Below are 21,357 nucleotides of genomic sequence, written 5' to 3'. Positions count from 1 at the left end.
TGCCTAGTAAGTAGATTTATTGATGAGCAGAACCAACACACACACACACACACAGCATGCAGTTCTGGGACAGTTGACCAATTGGCTTGGGTTTTTATATAGTTTTTTTATAGCATTTTGTAATCCAGGGGCTTGCTTTCTGTGTTTTATTATTGGTTGGTTATGATTGGTTTTACTTGTTTCACAAAGGCTCAAGATGAATCTTAATTATCACTTCCTCAGTCCTAATCCTATCAGGCATGTGTAAGTGATTTTATCCTGTTATCTATTGCCTCTAGTCTGTCTTTCGAAATGGACAGGTATTGTTTCCACTTTTCTCAATGAATGGGGTTAAGGCAGGGGTCCCCAACAAGTCCTACCGGGCCGCTGGCTTGCTGGGCGCCGCCATCTTTTTTTGATGAAAAAGTGCTTCCGGTGAGCTTTTCCGGGTAGAAAGCTCACCGGAAGCACTTTTTCATCAAAAGATGGCGCTAGCGCTTCGTGAGCTTTTCCAGGTAGAAAGCCATTTCTACCCGAAAAGCTCACGAGTAGTATGCCGCCATCTTTTTGATGAAAAAGTGCTTTCGGTGAGGTCACCGGAAGCACTTTTTCATCAAAAAAAGATGGCGGCGCCCAGCTGATGCCGGTACCGGGCCGCGGCGCCCAGCTGATGCCGGTACCGGGCCGCAGCATAAAAAAGGTTGGGGATCACTGGGTTAAGGTCATATCCTGTCTTTAATCCCATCACCTGGACATGAAGGTATTTTGTGAATAGGCTGGCCCAGGATTTCTTAATAGGCACCTGTGGAAAGTTATTAAGAAAGACTGGGAGCTGCTTTCTGCCTCTAAGAACATGTTTTTCCATTGGGGAAATATAATATTCCGCTTCTTTTAATATTCCCTTAAATATTTCATTCTCTGTGGGGTGGGGGGGCTGACTTCCTATAAGATTTAAATAAACACAAAAGAATCTGGGAACAATTGGTAATTAATGTTATTGTGAAAAGCTAAGAAGCCATTAAGAAAGAATTCCAGCGATTAGTTTGCATCAAATGCAAATCCTACATATAGTGAAATAACACTTCAAGTTCTTTTTCTTTTTCTATTCTTCCTGCCCAAACTATGCAAAAGGCTGGAGGCTAATTTCTTTGGGTAGAAGACCTGGTTTTCACCTACCTTTTGTTTTAGCTATGATCTCACATCTGGTTGCTTTCTTCCGACTGCATAAGAACTATTTCCACTAAGTGCTACAATTGAAGTGCAGTATTAGAAATTTAAATTTGTTCATGGTGAGAGTAGGGATTATCCTGGGATAATCAGAATATCTTGTTTCCTATAAGAATGTAGGAATGGTAAATAATAGGAGTACTTTCCTGAGTGTTGCACTCAGCAAATAGAGTTGCATGGTCTTGGAAGAGTAGAATGAGACCAAAACTATATGTGCATTTGTTTCCTTTATGTTTGCATTATTTATAGTTATGAATAATTAATTGTTATTCATAATGTCTCCCTTCTACAGCATTAAAAATTGAGAAACAGCATCTCAAATGTGGAGGGAGAGAGGAAAGAAATGGGATTTGTTCGTTTGTCTTCTGAGTTACACATATGGCTTCTTAAAATAGCCCACAGTACAATTATTAAATCCAGAATCTAAAATTATCCAGCTGGGCCATCATGATATTATAATACAGGTAGTACTCAACTTACGACCACAACTGAGCCCAAAATTTCTGTTGTTAAGTGAGACATTTGTTAAGTGAGTTTTGCTCTATTTTACAACCTTTCTTGTTACTGTTGTTAAATGAATCACTGTGGTTGATAGTTACTAACCTGGCTGTTAAGTGAATCTGGCTTCCCCCATTCACTTCGCTTGTCAGAAGGTCGCAAAACTATGACCTTGAGACATAGTGCAACCGTCATAAATATGAACCAGTTGTCAAGCATCTGAATTTGGATCACATGACCATGGGGATGCTGCAAAGGTTGTAAGTGTGAAAAATGGTCATAAGTCACTTTTTTCAGTGCCATTGTAACTTTGGTCATTAAATGAACTGTTGTAAATCGAGGACTACCTGTATGTTTATAGGACTGAGATGGTTATAACCGCCAATAGGTCTCTTATGGATTTCATATTCCTTATGTTGTTGATTTTTTTAATGTGCTTTAATGACTGCAGTAATCATTTTATTTTTAAAATAACTAAATTGTCCCTAAAGCTAGCCTATAGTTATACATAAAGCTATGCCCAAGCCCCCAATGGGGGATAAAGTTATCCTCATTGTTCTGTCTACTGCTATTAAACTGTTTTAGAAAGCTTTGGAGGCAGGGGTTGGATGCTACCGATTCGGCCCAGTTCTATAGAACCTGTAGCTGCAAAGAGCAGCTGACACCGAAACGGGTTTGGTGTTTGGCCCACCTACCTGCCCGGGCTCTAGGCTGTCCTTTATTCCCTACTTTTTCCTCCTCAGCTGCTTTGCGCGGCACAGCTGAGGTTGAAAAAGCAGGAAACAAGAGGATTTTCAAACCCTGCGTACCCGAGCACAGTGCTTGTCAGCTGTCCAAACGGCACAGCTGATGATTTCTTGCAAACACTGCATACATGATTGTCCCCAGTTCGGAGAACTGGCAAATCGCTCCACTGGCTGGCCCTGCTCCTCCCTGTCCACTCACTCCTCACCTGGCATGCGAGCCATCCAACTTGCCTGGTTTGGTAAGTTGCTATTTTTCCTTTTTTCCTGCCGACCATCAGCTGTTCTGCCCTGCCAGATTTAGATTAGCTTGAAAGCAGGAAATCCTTGACTTTCTTGCTTTCTAGTAATCTAAAAGCAGAGCCAAACCTTCCTTTGGACTGAAGCTTTTCAGTGCAGACTCAGGTAGCTGATTGCAGATAGATAGATCTCTAAGTTAATCTGTGATTCTGTGAGCAACTCATTCTGCCTGCCTGCTTTGCCTGCTTTGGGGTAAAAGTTGCTCTTTTTTAAATAAAAAATAATCTATATTTACATAAATATTTATAATATTTACATACAAGCCATGCCCACTAGATCACATGACCACCAAGCCATGCCCAGCCAGCAAGCCACATCCACCCAGTCACATGACCACCAAGCCACACCCACAAATAAGCCACACCCACAGAACCAATTGTTAAGAAATTTGAATACCACCCCTGTTTGGATGCCACCTTATCCTAGAAGTCCTTCATCCATGTTGCAGTCCACTCCTGCACTTGCCAGTCAGTGTGCAGTCCTGATAACTTGTTATTCTCAAATTGATCTAGACCAGTGTTTCTCAATCTCAGTGACTTTAAATTGTGTGTGGGCTTCAACTCCCAGAATTCCACCAAGAGTGTTTCTTAACCTCGGCAAACTTTAAGAGAATTCTGGGAGTTGAAGTCCACACATTTTAGCAACTGAGGTTGAAAAACACTGGTCTGGAAAAACAGAGGTCTAGAAGGACAGAGAATCAGTTTCAATAGAAAATCTGCATTACACTTTTTCTGCAGGGTGCACCAGTAAGTCTGCAGGTAAAAATGTACATCCAATTTCCATTGATTCATCTTTAAATGCTTCTAAAGATCAGTCCTTCCTACTATAAATGCTATCAAAAACAGAAGCTTTGGAATGACTCTGGAATGACTCTGACAGCTGCTCTTCTTAGCCCATGGAGGTCTTAAGGGACTACATCCAAAGCAACTGCAGTTCAAAGATGTTTTTAAATGGGACCTTAATTACTTAGCATCTTTCAGCACTCTGCTTGCATTCAGGAGCATATTGTCTGACCAGGGGTTCAATGTTTCAAAGGACTTCTGTCCCCTTTTCTTCCTCTCATGTCCCTAGAAATAAGTCCAGATCCAGCTGTCAGGATTCTGTCAGGCACTTAACCCCATTTAAATCATGAGTCTCGAGCCAAACTTCCAAAACTTCAAAAGGATTTATTGGGAGTTAAAAGGTTCGGCACTGCCTGGGTGTAGCTGACTAACCCCCTGGGTGTATCGTAATTCATATTCTCCAATGGGACACATCCATAGCCAAGAGTCATCAATCATATTCTCCAGTTAGAATTTTGCGCGGCAAAAACTTCAAATCACCTAGAAACTATCTTTGAAAACATTTAGGGAATGCAGTTTCAGTTTGCAAGCTGCCGCATTGCCCCCCCCTCCCTTTCTGTTGGCAACTCTAAAAGACCATAGAAATATTTTATTAGTTGACGCCAGCATGTGGATGACTCTACTATGACTCTCTTCTGAGAGTTGTTGAGACCATTTGGAGGTTTATTTGTGCCCTCGGGATTAGCTGAGCCCCGAGTAGCCGCCTGAATAGTGTAAATGGGTGTGGAACCTTCTTGGAATCCCTCAGGGCACATATAAATCTCCAATTGGCCTCAATGACTCTCAGAAAGAGTACAAATGACCAGATGACCACAAAGAATATAAATCCTTCCATCTTCCAACCTTCCGGTCAGAACTGAAGAAAGGTCTTGGAGGAGAAGTGAAACATCTTCAAGGAAAAACAAAGTCGAGTTGCCTTTTCAAAAAGCACCTTTGGGACAACTCTGACCTGGATGACTGAGAATCTCCATAGACATTAAGCCAGGCCTTACCAGGAACATGGTCCTTGCTTAAAATATTGTTACCCACCACCCTCCTAAAATAGTAACGAACTCTGGTGCAGGGAAATGGAAATATACACCTGGATAAATGAATAAGGATAATAACCTTTCTTTCCCAACAGGTATCTCTGGGAAGCCCAGCCATGATAATAAGCTGCTCCTGCTGTTTTACAGGAGCTGGTATTCAGAGCCAACCTATTTTTCTTTGCTTCAGGATGATTCAAGAATCCACCAAACTGTTTGGGAAGATACATGCAGACACAGGGCAAGTAGGAATTTTCTTAGTAGTAATACTAAAATAGTACTAGCATCTGCTCAGAAACCACCCAGCGGTGGGTAATGAACCATCAGAACAGCTAGTCCTTCTGCTGGAGGGTTGCGTTGTTGTTACAGAATAAGGGAGGTTTGGTGAGAGGAAAGAATGGTAGGCTTGAGTAACTTTGTATTAGCACTTTATTTATAAATGTACATAACACGGCACGTAGGTAGACAGTTCCGGTCTTTAAAACAGCATCAGTTCCCTCAAGGGGACACAGTGTATTTTTAGAGATACTCAAGACCCCTCCCCACCACAACTTACATTTCTAACCTTTAGCTGGTGATTTTGTACCAGATGAGGGGTTTCCCCTCAAACCTCGATCCAAACAATTTTCCATGTTGCCATCTAGTAGCTTCCAGTTATGATAGATCTTTAAAATTCTTTATAGATCTTTAAAACTCATTCAGGAAAACCTGTTCTAGTCACCATGTTGACAGATAAATAAATAAAGAGAGAGAAGTCCTTCTCTCCTGTTTGTTCAAATTATTGTGGTGGCAAACAGAAGATAACAGACAGATGTTAAGAAGGAAGTGTAGCCCCTTACCTTTGGTGACCACAATTGTCCATGATTTGGACAAAATTAGGGAAATCAGGAGGTGGAGCTTGGAAATTCAATATCTATTTACCATTTGCCTTTTCATAATTTATTATTTGAACATAATGGTTTTGCAGAACATTAATAGTAAGCATATTGTGGATAAAGTCACTTTAACACTGAGCCGATGGCTACCTGGACAAGGCTACATTGCTTTCTTGACAACAAAATTGACTTGTAAATTTTTCTTCCTTTTGTTTTTTTAAATTTGGTTTAGTCATTTCCTAGTCTTCCCTTACTAAATCTAATTTATAGAATACAGAAGAGTTATTCTTAGATTACTATGGTTCCCATACCAAACAAAACAGAGAAGAATCCTAAAAAGAGCTTCATAGTCATTATGGATAAGGCACTATCCATGTGGTGTTTTTTTTTATAACCATGACCTGAAGGAAAGACCCTAAAATGATTCAGTAACAGCATAAAATGACTTCTGGTATTTTTGCTAATGCTGCTCAATGTGCACAGTGATTGGAAAATAGGATGGATAACAGATACAGTTGGAGAATTTGCTGAAAATTATATAAACAGGTTTCAGCACCTCTATGATTCTGTACTGAAAGGAATTTCAACCAGACATAAATATTAAGGGGTTATGTATCTGGAACATGTCAATTGTATGTTAGGGATCTTTAAGACCATATTTCTCTCTTTTCTACAACTGAGTGATTTGGATGTATTTTGAACTGGATATATTTTGTAAGTATAATCAGGTCTGAGAAATAATTTGACATTGCTTTTTTGCTTTAATCTATATAATGATTAGCTCAGTATGACATCCTGTATGGGAAGTGCCTGCAAGTTACTGTAGTTTGCTTCAGATAAAAGAAAATGCAACATGGGAAATCAGACTGTGAATGTAGATTTTCACTGATTCCTAAAAAGGACATAAAGTCACAAAGGGTACCAGCTTCTAGAGAACTTTTTTCTAATTTCAAAAAGCTAAACGGCATCACACTTGATGAGCATTTGACTGGGTTCCAACTTCCATCCATGTATTTACTGGGAATTGAGCCTGATAAAAAGCAGCTTTGGACTCTAATCATGGCACAAACGCTTCTCCGTAACATTTCCCCTCCGTAGCTACCTGACATTGCTGCCCTAGTAATTTATAGCTCCTTTCAGAGCAGTGCTCCTCAACCATGGCAACTTTAAGACGTGTGGACTTCAACACCCAGACTTTCCCAGCCAGTGTATCTACAGCCATCCATCTGTGTTTCTACCAAAATGGCAATAATCATATCGCTTCAGTAATGGCTGGGAAATGCTCCTAGCCAATAAAGCAGAAACCAGTCTCACACACAGCCAGTCAATAAGGCAGCTCGAAGTCATCCTTCGCTGCTATGAAAATGGTCTGGCAAGCTTCACTGCCTATTTGGTTGCTGACCCAGTCAGGGGACGGAGCTAACCCTGACCTGCAGAGGGAAAAATAAAGCCAGGTTCTGCCAAATGTGTGTTATTAGCTTTGGCTAACATGGGATTGTTCACCCATACTTGTTTTTACTTTGATTTGCTCTGAGGATTTGTGCAAGAATACTATGGCTCTCTCTGTGTAACACCCCTGGGTTGAGTTCAGTGGAGCTGCTGTTTCTACAACTATTAGTGCAATGGACTTCACTTGCACAAGTGTTCTCATAGTGATGCTGGTGCATTATTTTGCCTATTTATTTTGTATCTAACAGCATTTGAGTGCCACAGAGATAACAGCTGTTACGAGCAAGCCAGTTCTAATTTTGGAAATCTAACTCTAGTATGTATCTTCATCTGATCTATTCTCAGGCTATTTCCAGATGTTTCCAGCTGTAAAATCAGAACTGGGTTCTCTTATCACTCATTGCTGCCACTACTATTCTTTTACTGCACTAAAAAAGGTGGAACTTGCTTGTTATCACTCCCTCCCTCCTGCTCTGGCCTGCACTCTCTGTTGTCAGCCAAAATAATAGAATAGAATAACAGAGTTGGAAGGTACCTCAGAGGTCTTCTAGTCCAAGCCCCTGCTTAGAGGAAACCCTATAGCATTTCAGACAAATGGTTATCCAACATCTTCTTAAAATCTTCCAGTGTTGGAGCATTCACAACTTCTGGAAGCAAGTTGTTCCACTGATTAATTGTTCTAAGTGTCAGGACATTTCACCTTAGTTCTAGGTTGCTAGAACTAAATTTGAACATGGGTTTAGTGGGAGGCTAGACCTGTTTCTTGAAATAGCCTGGTGGTCAGTGTTAAGTATAGAGGAGGAGATGAAAGAGCAGGATCTTTCGTTTCCCATATTAGGAGAGTGATTAGTAGTTGTTTATCAGCAGGCAAATCAAGCTGAGTGGAAAATTAAATTGGGGGACATTTATCAATTATAGAGAGTAAGGAAGACGACTTTTTGCAAAAATGTGCAGAAACTGTTACCGAGGCAAAAGGGGATAGAACATTTTTTTTAAAGTCCAGAAAGACATAACATTTGGAAGTGGCTCAGGCAGACACCTCCCTAAATCACTGGAGTATAAGAAGGGGAAGAAGGCACAGATTTGCAAGAATCTGCTATTATAGCCAATCTCAATAAAGTAGTTTTACCTAATGGGGCAGACATAATCCTTTCCTCAACTTGGCAGCAGTAACAAAAAGCAGCTTAGTTTGCTGAACTCCTTATAGATCGCCTATGAGGGCAACAAAATTTATGCCAACTGGCTCAAGGAATGGTGGACAGCACTAATTTGGCCTGGAGCCCTTTACCTAGGGGGAATAACTTCTTGGTGTTTTCAGATATATAGATATGTATTTGCATGAGCTCAGGAGAGAAATAAGTTAGAGAGAGCTCTGGCACAAAGAATTTATGACACAAGTCATACAGAATTCACTGGCACCAACGATTTTTAGTAGCTATCCAAAGTACATTTTTGCCCAGTTCTCAACTGAAGTGCACTCAACTTGAGTTGGCTGTATGTTAAAATGAGGCAAGGCTTCCGTCACATGGTTGTATTATCATCATGACCTTTTTTTGACATGCAACTTCATAGACACTCCTGGCCAATTTCATTTTTCCAGAAAAGTTGCCCCATTAATTATTATTATTATTTTTAAAAAAAGTGGGTCAACTTGTTACAAACCGCCCTGGAAAGTGATGGGTGCAGCATTGCAAATAATGTGTATGCTAGTAAAACTTCATGATCTACCCAGAATCTATTGGAGTTAAGCAGCAAATAATGTCCAATCAATCAATCAATCAACCAACCAAAATAACATTGCCAAGTAGATAATGATATTAAATCAGTGTTTCTCAACTTTGGCAGCTTGTAGTTGTGTGGACTCCAACTCCCCAAATTCCCCATGCTGACTATCCACACATCTTCAGGCTGTCAAGGTTGAGAAACACTGTTCTAAACAGTACCATGTGACTGTTAGTAAAAAGGAGACAGCAAAAAAAAAAACCGAGATTATCTCATATCTCATGAGATAGGCAAGATCTTTAGTCCAGTTTTGTGGTGGATTTCCTTGTCATTAAAAATCAAGTAGTTGGTTATTAGAGAGAAAGGCTTCCCTGGGGTGGCATCAATTTGGAAGTCCTGGCCTTAAAACCTCTTTAATGTTCTGAAACAGAACAATAGTTGAGTAGATTGGTTTTATAATTTACTTCCGTTTTGTCAGATTTCATTCCTGGCCTCTCTGGGAATGTCCAAGAGGTCCCTGTTTCTGTCCCTCCATCCCCTCCAATTCCACCTGAATATGGTCAGGATGGACCTGAATGGAATGGCTTGTCAGTCTGTAGCACTCACAGAGAATTGACAGGCAGCAAAGCAGCTCTCTCCCTGCCAGCTGAGCCCAGAGAATGGCAGGCCTTACCTACTAACAGTGGTGGGATTCATTATTATTTTTTACTACCGGTTCTGTGAGTGTGGCTTGGCGGGCATGACAGGGGAAGGATACTGTAAAATCTCCAGTCAGAGGTGGCATTTGCCGGTTCTCCGAACTACTCAAAATTTCCGCTACCGGTTCTCCAGAACTGGTCAGAACCTGCTGAGTACCATCTCTGCCTACTGCCCAGGAGCTGATTGCCTCCCACTCTCTGTTGCTTTCTCCCCTTTAAACAAAATAAAGCACGGCGAATCCCTAACATTTTTGCTGGGCATGGTGGCAAAGCGCCACAGCCTTTAAACGTCATCGTGGGGCTAATTGCAAGAGGGCGGATATGTGAAACTCTCTCCCCACCCCACCTTCTTAACAGTGCACAATGTCCACTGGATCTCCTGGCAGCAAAATATTACCACTCCTAAGCAGGCTCCTCTCGTTGATAACAGTCACAGAGATCTGCTGGGAAGCTTTGGAATGGCAACTGTCCAGCTGTAGTGTCAGGCAATCATCAGGGACCTGGACTTCCACCTGGAGGTGTCCCAAGTTACAGATGTGCTTGTTTTCATTACAAGTGGGAAAGAAGGCTGTGCACTTTCTCCATTAATTCATGTTTGTCTCCGTTAAGCATACTTGGGGCATAGCCCTTACTCAGAAGCTAAGATCTGGTATATCAGACCGGCACAAATGAAGCCGCCTAACAGTAAAGTGTAGACAATTAAGAAATAAGCCAAAGCTCTTTGGAGTTCTTGAAGAATGTCAGCTACCAGCCTTGTGAGCTTCTTCTTTCCAGACATGTCTCTTGGTGCAGATACCTCCAAAGAGCTGTGGAGCTTGCGGCCTTCAGGTGTCCGTGGCGGGAGGGCCGGGGGATGAATGTTGAGATCACAGGAAGCCAGGGACTATGCTTTGCCTTAACTCAGTTTCCATGGTCTCTGGCGTGGGATCGTCCTGCATAGATACAGAAAAAAAAAAATCTATGTTTTATTTCAGCCCTTCTCTGACTTCTCCAGAATGGTGAGCAGACAATATGGAAGAATAAGTGAGAGAAGATGATTGCCTTCTTTAAATAAAAATAAAAATATACTTTCCAACTTTCTCAATATTTTTCATGATATAAAGAAATTGACTTTAAAAAAACAAATATGAAGTGTCTGATAAAAGAGAAAGCTGATATATCAGTCCACTGATAGGCTTTTTACAATCTGAAAATAAGTGAAAGCAATCCACGTTACTGTTCAAAGGCTCCTCTCTCCTGTAAGAACATTAAGTTCATAATCTAAGCTTAGCTGCATTGCAAAGACTGGGAAAATATGGATCTTTTATTTAAACCAAACTAAATTCCATTGTCTATTTCCACAACAAAGGTAATTCTGCTATCCAGAAATTTAGCCTCCAGAGATTCTTCCCTCTGACTTCCACTTATGAGGGACATCAACCTTATCAGTTTACTAGAGAATGCATGACCCCTTGGGCCATTGTTTCAAAGATATTTCCATACCAGATGTCAAAAACGGCAGACTCTCTAATGTACTGGAAGAGTTGTTAAAAATTCAGGGAGATATTCAAAGAGATAGTGTCTGCCTTGAAAATAACCCATGTTGAACTGTATAGCACAGTCAAACACCAGGAGCTGACCACAGAAAATGTTTGGTGACATTTTGTAACATTTGCCAAATTTCAACTCCATGGGAGTTTTATCTCCCAGATTTTGGATGTGTTCTGTAACTTTTGAGGTACCTTGGTTGAAAAAATCTTGCCCTATGATGCATCATTCAAGATTACAGATATGGAGATTTACTGGGCATATAGACTGCTAGGTTTATACGTATATCACCATAGTCAATGCAATAAAAATATAAATATTAACATAAACATACAATTCATAAAACAAACTGCAAAACAATGAACTTATATTAACCACAGACTATGTCAATCCATGATCCTTCAAAAATTATTCAAAAAGTTCAGTTTAAATCAATTTCCAAGGAGTTCTTAGGATGGGTGCCAATCTGGTCTCTGGGGGATAGAGACTATTCCTTAACATAGGAGCCAAACATCCCAGCATTCCCAAAATTGAGAAACCATCCAAGAAGAATGTACTTGATGGGTTAATTCTACCAGATGATTCCTTTGAAGAAAAAGCAATTTCATATTTTAGCAGCACCAAAAAGCTTATTCACGAATTATGACATTTGATTTAAATTATCTCTCTGTATTATTACTATTTTTGGTCTGGTTCCATCTACTTTAGGAACTTATCCTCTAGGGCTCAAACCCCAAATCTAGTCCTAAGTTCAAAAAAAAAAAAAGCTGCACAGATGTACAATTATCTCCGTCTTTGTTAATATAAAAGTTGCTTGGTTTGTCTTTTCCTGTTGTTCTAACTTTTTCACTGGAATATGGTTGATTATGAAGACAGTTTTGAGTAACAAGTTGATTTTATATTTAAAAGGGGATACAGTTTGGTTCTTTATTTCTGAAAAGGAGAATTTTAGGAGAATGTTAGATGTTCTTTGAAATCATTTTTGTATTTCAAAGTATAGCCTAATTAGTATACATATAGCCAATGTCCACTTTCTTTGTTGAGGCATCAGATACAGACTTTTTAAAGATGGTTGGATGACACTGGCAATCTAGTATATAAATTGTACAGAGATAATGCACAGTTTGCCTGTCTGGAAGCTTGTCACAACTATATTTAAATGTGTTATGTCTTGAATGCCAGCAAAACACCCTTTTTATACTATTCACCATTTTGCCCAATCACGCATTTGGTTGGCCTTTGAGTTGTTCTAATGAAATGACTGCCCTAATACAGATTTGAAGTTTTCTTTTTCTTAAAGCTACTGTGACTACAAATATCTTCTTTTTTATGCTTTATTCATTACAATTTTACTTTTATTTAAGTTTGCATATCTAGTACCCAAGCTGACTTCCTTCTTTCTATAGATAGTATATAAAAGCAATGAATGAGATATTGCTTTAAGCCACCAGAATGCACAAACAAGTAAGACTGATGCTGCTCCATCTTTTTTTTAAACAGCACTTTTTTTTTCCTGAAAGGATCAATGTCCACGTCCAGTTTAAAGAAATCTAAAGTAAAGATGAAAATAGTCAGAAAGGCATGGAGAACAAAAGCAGGACATTCTGGATTACTCTGTTATATACTTATCCATTTATTTACTTTTAAAACCTGCATTCTCTTCTTTAAAACAAACCATTCCCAGGATTGCTTACCACACAGTAAGTTTCCATTTAAAAAAAATAAAGATTAAGATTAGTTGTTGAAAATGAAATCAAGAAAGCATAAACAGCAAGTTTAGTAAAAATCTGAGTAAAAATTTCACTGCAGGATAGAAATCTAAGAGATGATCTCAATATATTAAAATGTTTAATAGAATAAAAATACCTTTATTTGTGTTTGATACATTAGGGAAATGGTCTGAAAGGAATTGAATTTATTAGAGACAAGTGAAAGGTTTTGTTTTTTTTAATTTAGGAAAGAAAAATCAGATGCACAGGTTCACAAGGCTCGGTTGATAATGAGACTTGTCGAAACCAGAATCAATTGCAAACTGGATGTGAGCCAGCAATATGAGGCAGTTGTAAAAAAAAAGAAAAGAAAAGAAAGGGAAATACAATTGGAGGCAGTATCAACAGAAATACAATTTCCAAACATCAGAAATAGGATTGCTTTGCACAGACCTCCACTCCAGTTCTGGGGAGCCTACTAAAAAAAAACAAAAAACCAGAGAAATCTGAGGAACAGATTTGGGGTAGGGCAATGAGAACGATCTGGAGAAAATACAACCTCAAGAGAAATTGGCAGAACTGCTGGGTGTGCCTGGCTGTGGGGGGGAAAAAGCTAGATTTATACAGCTCTGGTCTGTAAGACATCTAGAGTCATTGTATTGGGAAGATGAGCAGCATATAAATTTAATAAATAAATAAAAATAGATGGGAATATGCTAGCAATCTTCATGCACCTGGAAGGTTGTCACTTAGAAGGTCAAGATCTGTTCTTCATCATTCCAGTACAAAATAATGGATTTAAGTTACAAGAAGATGGTGCAATACTAGACAAAAATTCAAAATATCAGAGCAGTTTTGACCGTCAAAACCAATCACGATAGGTAGTGGGATCCCTTTTATTAGAGGTATTCTACTGAAGGCCAGAGGACCATCTATTTGCAATGTTTTAACGTGGATTCCTACACGACCTGATGTCCTGGATCAATATTTCTCAACTTTGCCAACTTGATCATATGTGGACTTCAACTCAGCAGGCTCGCTGGGGAATTCTGGGACTTGAAGGCTGCCAAGATTGAGAAACATTGCAAGATGACTCCTTCCAACCACAGGATTCCAGAGCCAAGTGGCTACTGCTGAAAAGGCCATTCCTAGATTGCATGCTTTTATTTTTATTTCCATTAATCAGCATTGTTAAGGTGCATGTTCATTTTTATTCTAGTGTAAACATCAGCATGCAATTGCATATAAAATCTAGCAAATTCCAAGTAATAATAATCACAGGTAATTAGCGGGTGCAAAAATTGTGGCACTCCAGATCAGAAATCTATCTGGTGCTTCAGGACAGTGGCCTTCCTGATAGTGTCTGAACCATACCATTCTGGGAAGCTTGTACATTCATCTATTTGGAGACTGTGGGTCCTTTCCCTCTCCAGCCTACCATTGCACTGCCTCTTTAAAAAGTTAAATAAAAATGAGCACAAAGAAATAGCAAATGTTTACATATACTGCACTGCCAACATACCCTCCTTTCAATTATCTGGGGTCAGGTTACGGCATAAATGGTACGAGAAGAGGCATGCTGCTCCTGGCAATGGTCCATTCAGTCCACTTGGAAAGCCCACAATCAGGAAATTAAGGTGATGTCCCTTTCTCACAGTTGCTTCCTAACAAACAGTATCTAAAAATATACTGCATCTGGACAGGAAGGATCCATCTGGATGGTAGATGCCTCCTTCAATTTTCCTTTAAGTTTGGTTCTGCCCATATAACTGAGTTAAACAGGAAAGATGAATTTGGAAGTCTCAATATCTCAAAAGGCCCTTTGACCTGCACCAATTGGACAAGCAAAAACAATATACAGAATCTCCAAAGGGGAAGCCCAACAAGAGGTCTTTAATTAAGAGTCGTTCGCTTACCTTTGCTTGCTCCTGAACTTTGGCCACACTCACATCCAAAGATCTTCTCCTTCAGATCCTGCATTTGGAAAACTGGAGGTTCCCTCCCATTTCAGCGTTTCCAAGCCTTCCCCGGGCAATTAAGCAGGATGCTTTTCTCGGCTGGCTGCAAATGATCCACTCTGCTGGGTAACAATGGGGCTGGGTGACTGTTCAGGGAGGGAGCCAAACAAAAGGTGGTGGATCTGAGCAATGGGATGCAATTGTGCAGCTCACAGATTCTGAGGGTGAAAAAAAAAAAGAAGGTGGTGATTTACTGCCTTCCGCTGAATGCTGCTTCTTTCATCTGCCATTCCCCCATTCTCTTTCCAGAAGAGCTACTGCTCTTGCTGCTGTTGCTTGGAGACTCTGCTACAGGATTGCCTGCCCGATGCACCTCCTTTCCTATTTTCTAGAGTCCATCCGTGATCGATGCTCCAAAGGGAAGGACTGCCGGCTTTTAGCAAATGCTACAGCTTTATGTTGGGACTGCTGGTTTGGTGAGATGATAATCTGAAGCCTGCCTGGATCAGGAGAGGGCAGATAATGCACTGAGTACTTCACTAATTCCATGGCTTTCTTCTAATCTCTCCTAAACACCACAGGCAGCAGTAGCAGCCCTTGCTAACATCTAGGTAGAGGCACAGCTTCCATAATTATTGTTTCAAGGTTCAGCAGTCTGGAAACATGCATATTTTTCAGCACATTTATTGACTTCATCCATTTTAAGGCAACCGTAAATATGTTTCAAAGTGTAAAAGTTGTGAGGATATGGAAAGGGAAGGTGAGGGCAACCAATCAGAACCAGGCACAGCTGGCTTCTAGACAACCAGCCAATCAGAATGCTAGAAAGAGAGCTATCTTGTATATTATTTTATTTCCCCAAGGCATGCTGGGGTTAAAGGCAGCCCAAGAGAGAAGGCATCAGTCATATAATTAAAATATATGGAAATGAGTTTTTTAAAAATAAGGTGCAGCAGGGCCAAATTAGAATAAAGGCCCTTAAGACAAAGATAATTTTGTTTAGACCTGGTAAAGAATAATATTATGAACACGATGACTGAAGCTTTTCTTAATTATTTCTGGTGTTAAAGAAAAAAATCAGTGGAAAAGGCTAGTCCATGTTACTTTCCTCTTCCTTTAAAAAATAATAATAATAATGTGAATAAAATAACATAATCACATTATTGAAGCCCCAGAAATATTTAATAATGTGGTTTCTACCAGAGGGGTTCGATCTGACAGGATTGGCATGCTCCATGTTCCTTCTATTAAAGAAGGCTATCGATCAGGTTCCAGAAAGTATGCCTTCTCCGATGCAGCACCTGCCTTCTGGAAGAAAGTTCCCCCTGAGCTCTGGTTGCTACCACCCTGTTGGCACTCTGAAGAGCCATACAGGCCAGGCTGTTCTCCCAGGCTCTGGGCTAGCATGATTTCTGCCCCCTTGTCAATTGCTGGTGGGATCTTCTGGGGTTTGCTGACTTCACAGTTTCCTCTCCTTGTTTTGTCCAAGTTCTGATTTTGTTGTTCTTTATTATGTGGCTTTTATATTGTTTTGGTGTATTGTGATCTGCCCAGGGCTGTTTAGAGTTGGGAAGCATCAAATGGAACAACATAATACATACGTAATAAATGTCTTATTATACACTCAAATGATCTTCACACATAAGTAGCATACATTTCTCACTGCTACTTTTTTCAAAACATTTCAGGCACAATTACAGAGGGAGGCACGCACGCTCCAACAGTTATTCACAGATTTCTTGTCCTAATGAGAAAGTGCATAATTCAATGCCCCTGGGGGGGATAAGTAGGATATACACAAATATTATTGTTTCAAAACTCTGAGACATAGGTTGTTCACTTGCAAATGTTTATCCTATTGCATCCTCTGGTGTTCCTTCTGGTACTGTCTTTGCAGTATCTGCTGATGCTTTCTATCATTTATTTTCCATAAGAAATAAATATTTCAATGAGTAAACCGTACAATAACAGAATGCACCTTTTGCACCTTCTGGGTTGGACATAGAAAAAAGTAAAGTAATGATCTTTGCTTTCCAGCTCTCATGGGTTTAAATTAGAGGAACACCAAAACTACCTAAATTTGGGCATTAGGTAAAAAAAAAATTGGGGATTACTTTAACCATGGACTAACACAGAGAAAACAGATGTATTCTCGCTTACTGGAAATACTTGCAGACATTCATTAAGAAGAGGTTGGACAACGATTTGTCTGAAATGGGATTGGTTTTCCTGTCTGAGCATGGGGTTGGACTAGAAGACCTCCAAAGTCCCTTCTGACTGTGTTATTCTGTAGATTTTCTATAAGGACCAAAATATGTCCCCCCACTACCAACTCTGTGATTTAGAAACATGAACCTTGTGGAATAAACTCTGTAACCAGAGTATATAAGACAACAGAATTCACTTGCAAAAGGTGCTCTATCACCCCAGGACAGATGTCCTTGTAGTGGAGGTTATCAAGACAATATCCATTTGTTGTGCTGCAGTACCACCTCTATGGTGGCCAAGGCTGAAACTGCAGCTTCTCAGTCCACTCACGGTTCAGCTGCTAGCAGCTGGATTTTGAATTAATTTCCAGTTTATAAGTGGTCTTCAAGAACAGACTCAATATATTGCAGAAACACATCTGGTAGCTAAATCAACTGTTACCAAAAATATACACTTTCCCATTGTCCAGTGGTTGTACTACATTAAAAGCATTAAATCTTTACAGATGATTTATCAATACAAACAATTCTTGCTAGATTGCCTATGAAAGAGCAGGCATAGCAGGCAGCACATCAATCATACAGAGAACCAGTTTCATGAAGTGGTTAAGGAACTGGGCTACAACCAGTAGATTTTATTTATTTATTTATCAAATGTATTTGCCATCCATCTTGTGCTTCAAAGTGACTCTGAGTGGCTTGAATCACAAGACTGAGAGTTCAAGGCCTCCCTTAGGTAGGAAAGCCAGCTGGGTGACTTTGAGCCATTCACTCTCTCTCAGTCCAACCCACTTCACAGGGTTGTTGTTGCAGGGAAAATGGAGGCAGAAGTATTAGATATGTTCATTCCCTTGAGTTATATACAAAAAAAGATAATAATACAGTAAGATTTGCCATGTCACAGAGACTTCTAATGACAAAGCAGGGTCAATGAACAGCTGTATTCAAGCAACACATTTAAAGACGTTCCTGAATTAACCTGTTATCTGGGCCATGAATCAAATTAATTAAACAGGCTAGACTCACATGACATATCAATGTGCTGATACATAATTTAAGGGAGGGTGATTTTAAGAGAGGGACATGCTTTGGCTTGGTGTGCCACGGCCTTATAAGAGTAAGGTATTGGAAGAAACGTCCCTCTGGTTCAGTTTCAAGTGAGAAGAAAGACACTGGAAACATGGTGACTGCTTGGAAAGATGGTTTAATGGTGGATAGGACCACATGGGTCCTGACCAAAAAGAAGCACATGGGTAAGAGTGGGAGAGAGATTTATAACCTCTGTTGGGCTTTGAACTTGTTTCCTGTTCCTGTGGCAAGAAATGTAACCTGATTGGTTGTCAGACTCCCATGGGGCCACGTAAGGGTAGCTTGGCTGAATCTTGCTGGGTGATGTAATCTTCCCAAGCGCCATGTGGCGAGATGGGTAGAGGGCGAATCCTATCATGTCCTGAGGGCTAATCCTATCATGTCCATAATCCCATCACCCTGGATCTGAAAGGGGGCGGAGGGGCAGGGAGCTGCAGGAAGCTGCTTTGTCTTTAAAAACATGTTTCCCCTTTTCTCATCCAGAGAAATATAATATCCTGCTTTTTAAATATTTTCTAGAATATTTCATTCTTCTAGGAGGAGTGGGTGCTAACTTTCTACAAAGGAAAAAGGATTAATCTTTAATATCAACATTTTGTTTTTATAAACACATCCCTGTATTTATCTGCCAAACACCAGCTGTTGTAAAAAAAAAAAACAGCTTTGAAATGTTAGGTGGGCAGTTTATAAGAATGCATTTTTGTGCTATATTTGAGGATTTTTTAATTATTTGGTTTGCCTGATAAATCTTGAACTATGTGTGTGTGTGGAGGGGGGGATGCAAAGTCTTTAACCCTTGCTGTTAGATACAGACAGACAGACAGACAGACAGACAGATAGATAGATAGATAGATAGATAGATAGATAGATAGATAGATAGATAGATAGATAGATAGATAGTCAGATAGAGATAGATAGATAGATAGATAGATAGATAGATAGATAGATAGATAGATAGATAGATAGATAGATAGATAGATAGATAGATAGATAGATAGATAGATAGATAATCAGAGTTGGAAGGGATCTTGTAGGTCATCTAGTCCACCCACCCACCCCCGCCCAAGCGGGAGACCCTACACCATTTCTGGCAAATGGCAGTCCAATCTCTTCTTGAAAGTCTCAAGTGATGGCGCTCCCACAACTTCCGAGGGCAAGCTGTTCCTTTGGTTTACCTAGGTCAGCGGTCCTCAAACACTGAATGCCAGAAGCAATATATCTACTGAGAATCAGCGCAGTAGGCAGCATAAATTACACGAAGAGGTAAATATCTTACTACTATTGCTTTCCAACTCAACTAGAAGCATGCAGGTGGTAACTTATATTACAAAACACGTTACCCAGGTGGTCTCTGAGGGAATCGCTGCGTTAGATAACCAGAACCTCCATTTCCAAAGGCATTCTACCCGTCGCAACGCTCCGATGCTATCGATTTTCCGTCCTGCGTAGCGATTTCTCCATCTTCAACTCAGCCTCCCTAGAAAATAAACTCCCGCTTCATAAGATGAACCGCCAGCGCGTCTATTTATTTATTTTTTATAAATATCAAAATCAAGCACACCTATCTTGTTTCTGCCTAGTGCGGCTCATCTGTTTTTCATTTCTACGCAGCCAATCTGGATCTGCAAACAAAACCCCTTTTGAAATTAAAATGACAGCTTAGCACTGATGATGTTACCTAGTATGGGTAATGAAACGTCTCCAAGAAAACAATCAAACACAGAGAGCACCAAGGAACCCTCATTTCAACCCTGAGCTACAAATATTCTCCTTTATTGGTGCCCTTTAAAAAAAACCTAGGTGACTCTTCCCTTTTCTTATCTCTATGCCGCAAGTTTCCCTCAGCCAAAATTGACACCATCTCTGCCGTCAAAAGACGAGTCTTGATCGCCTTTTGCGACATTCTTAGACGCTCGCGCCCGTTAGGTCTAGGCGGCTGTGATTTTTGCGACTCTGCCACAAAATGAGGCCAGACCTCTGTTGCTGTAAGAGACCTCTCCTCCCGTGCTCAGGTTTGCGGTGTTGCCGAAAAGCGATGCCATCCCTTAATCAGGCGACAGGGGGCCATCTTTCGCCGTGCCGCTCGGGCCCTGGACCCCACTCTCCCGCTCTGATTTACGACAGGCTCGTAAACCGGGCGAGCGGACTTTGCGACGTTTGGGCGGAAGTGTGTCCTGAGGGAAGAAGACACGAAAGAGAAAGAGCCGTCTCGGCCCTTCCTGATCTGTGACAGGAGTTCGCCTGAAGGGAGAGAGCCGGAGGGCAAAAGGCCGGTCGAAGGCTTCATGGGGAACGTGGGGAGCCATAGCGAGGGCGAGGAAGAAGAGGAGGAGGCGGCAGCGGAAGGAGGGGGAGGAGGAGGAACGGCGAGCATCGTCACCTGGAGCAATAGTAACGGCAACTGGGCCGCTGCCACCAGCGAGTCACCTCCGCCGGGAGCTATGGAGGCCACCTTCCCGGGCCTAGCTTCCCCTCCGCCGGCTTCGTCGTCGTCTTCCTCGGCCGCCTCGACCCTCCCGCCGCCGGCGGTGTTGCTGGGACAGGCCCGGCTGCGCGAGGAAGCCGCCGCTCGCCTGCGCGAGGTGCCCTCGGCCGAGACGCTGCTCTCGCGCCACCACGCCGCCCTGGTGCGCTGGTTGGAGGAGCGCCTGGGCCGCGGGGAGCACGCCATCGGCCTCGAGCAGCTCTGCGAAGCCTTGGAGATCCGCGCTGGACCCGCGCAAGGGACGGCCACCGCCGCCGGGGCAGGAGGGGACGCCGCTGCCGCTGCAGCCGAGGAGCGAGTCAGGAGCGAAGAGGTGAGCGCTTGAGCGGGGAGAACGGAAAGCTCAGGGCGGCTGTCCGGCCGGGGTTCAACTGCATTACCTGCAGGGCGAAAGGGCTGGGACCGTAGCGCTTCTCTTCCGAGGGTGGCAAAAAGACTTGTTGCTCTCAGGCTTTCAAGGCATCTTTCCGTCGGGGCATCTTTCTGATGTATGAAGTGTAGGATACCAGAATCATTGAACAACCAAAATAACAGCGTTGGAAGGGACTTTGGAGGCCATCTAGTCCAACCCACGCCCAAGCAAGAAACCCTACTATACCATTTCGGACAGATGACAGTCCAGTCTTTTCTCGAAAGGCTCCAGTGAGGAAGCTCCCACAACTTCTGAAGGCAACTTCTGTTCCATTGATTGATTGTTATCACTGTCAGGAAATGTTTCCTTATTTCCAGGTTGACTCTCTCCTTGATCAGTTTCCATCCATTATTCCTTGTCTGGCCTACAGGTGCTTTGGAAAATAGCTTGACCCCCTCCTAACTTGACCCCCTCCTAACTTGGTTGGTGCATAAGCGCACCAATGTGCCTACCGTCCCTGTCCTATTGTTTCTCTTATTCTTCTTTTATTTTTCTTATATGTACCCATTTCATGTATTCACAACTATGTATACACTTATACTTATTATCTTGTAAACAATTGGCAAATCAAATAAATAAATAAAATAACTGGGGCAGCCCCTCAAATATTGG

General features: G+C 41.4%; 1 protein-coding gene and 1 long non-coding RNA gene across 2 annotated transcripts in view; one reads left to right on the top strand and one right to left on the bottom strand.

The window, feature by feature from the left end:
* Positions 1-5,025: 5,025 nt before the first annotated feature.
* LOC148132690 (uncharacterized) lies at positions 5,026-19,595 on the bottom strand. The gene is made up of 4 exons (XR_015748063.1): positions 19,527-19,595; positions 19,189-19,325; positions 14,511-14,770; positions 5,026-10,290 (listed from the first exon to the last, which is right to left on the bottom strand). It is a non-coding gene; the product is annotated as an uncharacterized LOC148132690 (long non-coding RNA).
* Positions 19,596-20,016: 421 nt separating this feature from the next.
* The window catches only part of ZZEF1 (zinc finger ZZ-type and EF-hand domain containing 1), a 70,563-nt gene continuing 69,222 nt past the window's right edge, over positions 20,017-21,357 (top strand). Inside the window, exon 1 of the mRNA XM_087957901.1 lies at positions 20,017-20,646. Coding sequence (XP_087814027.1) covers positions 20,134-20,646 — 513 coding nt within the window. The 5' untranslated portion in view covers positions 20,017-20,133. The remainder of the gene's footprint in view (positions 20,647-21,357) is intronic.

Source organism: Notechis scutatus, chromosome 1 (assembly GCF_049901735.1).
Source record: "Notechis scutatus isolate UNSWTSFEM ecotype Mainland chromosome 1, rNotScu1.2, whole genome shotgun sequence".
Classification (NCBI taxonomy): Eukaryota; Metazoa; Chordata; class Lepidosauria; order Squamata; family Elapidae; genus Notechis; species Notechis scutatus.
This window is presented reverse-complemented; position numbering and strand designations above follow the sequence as displayed.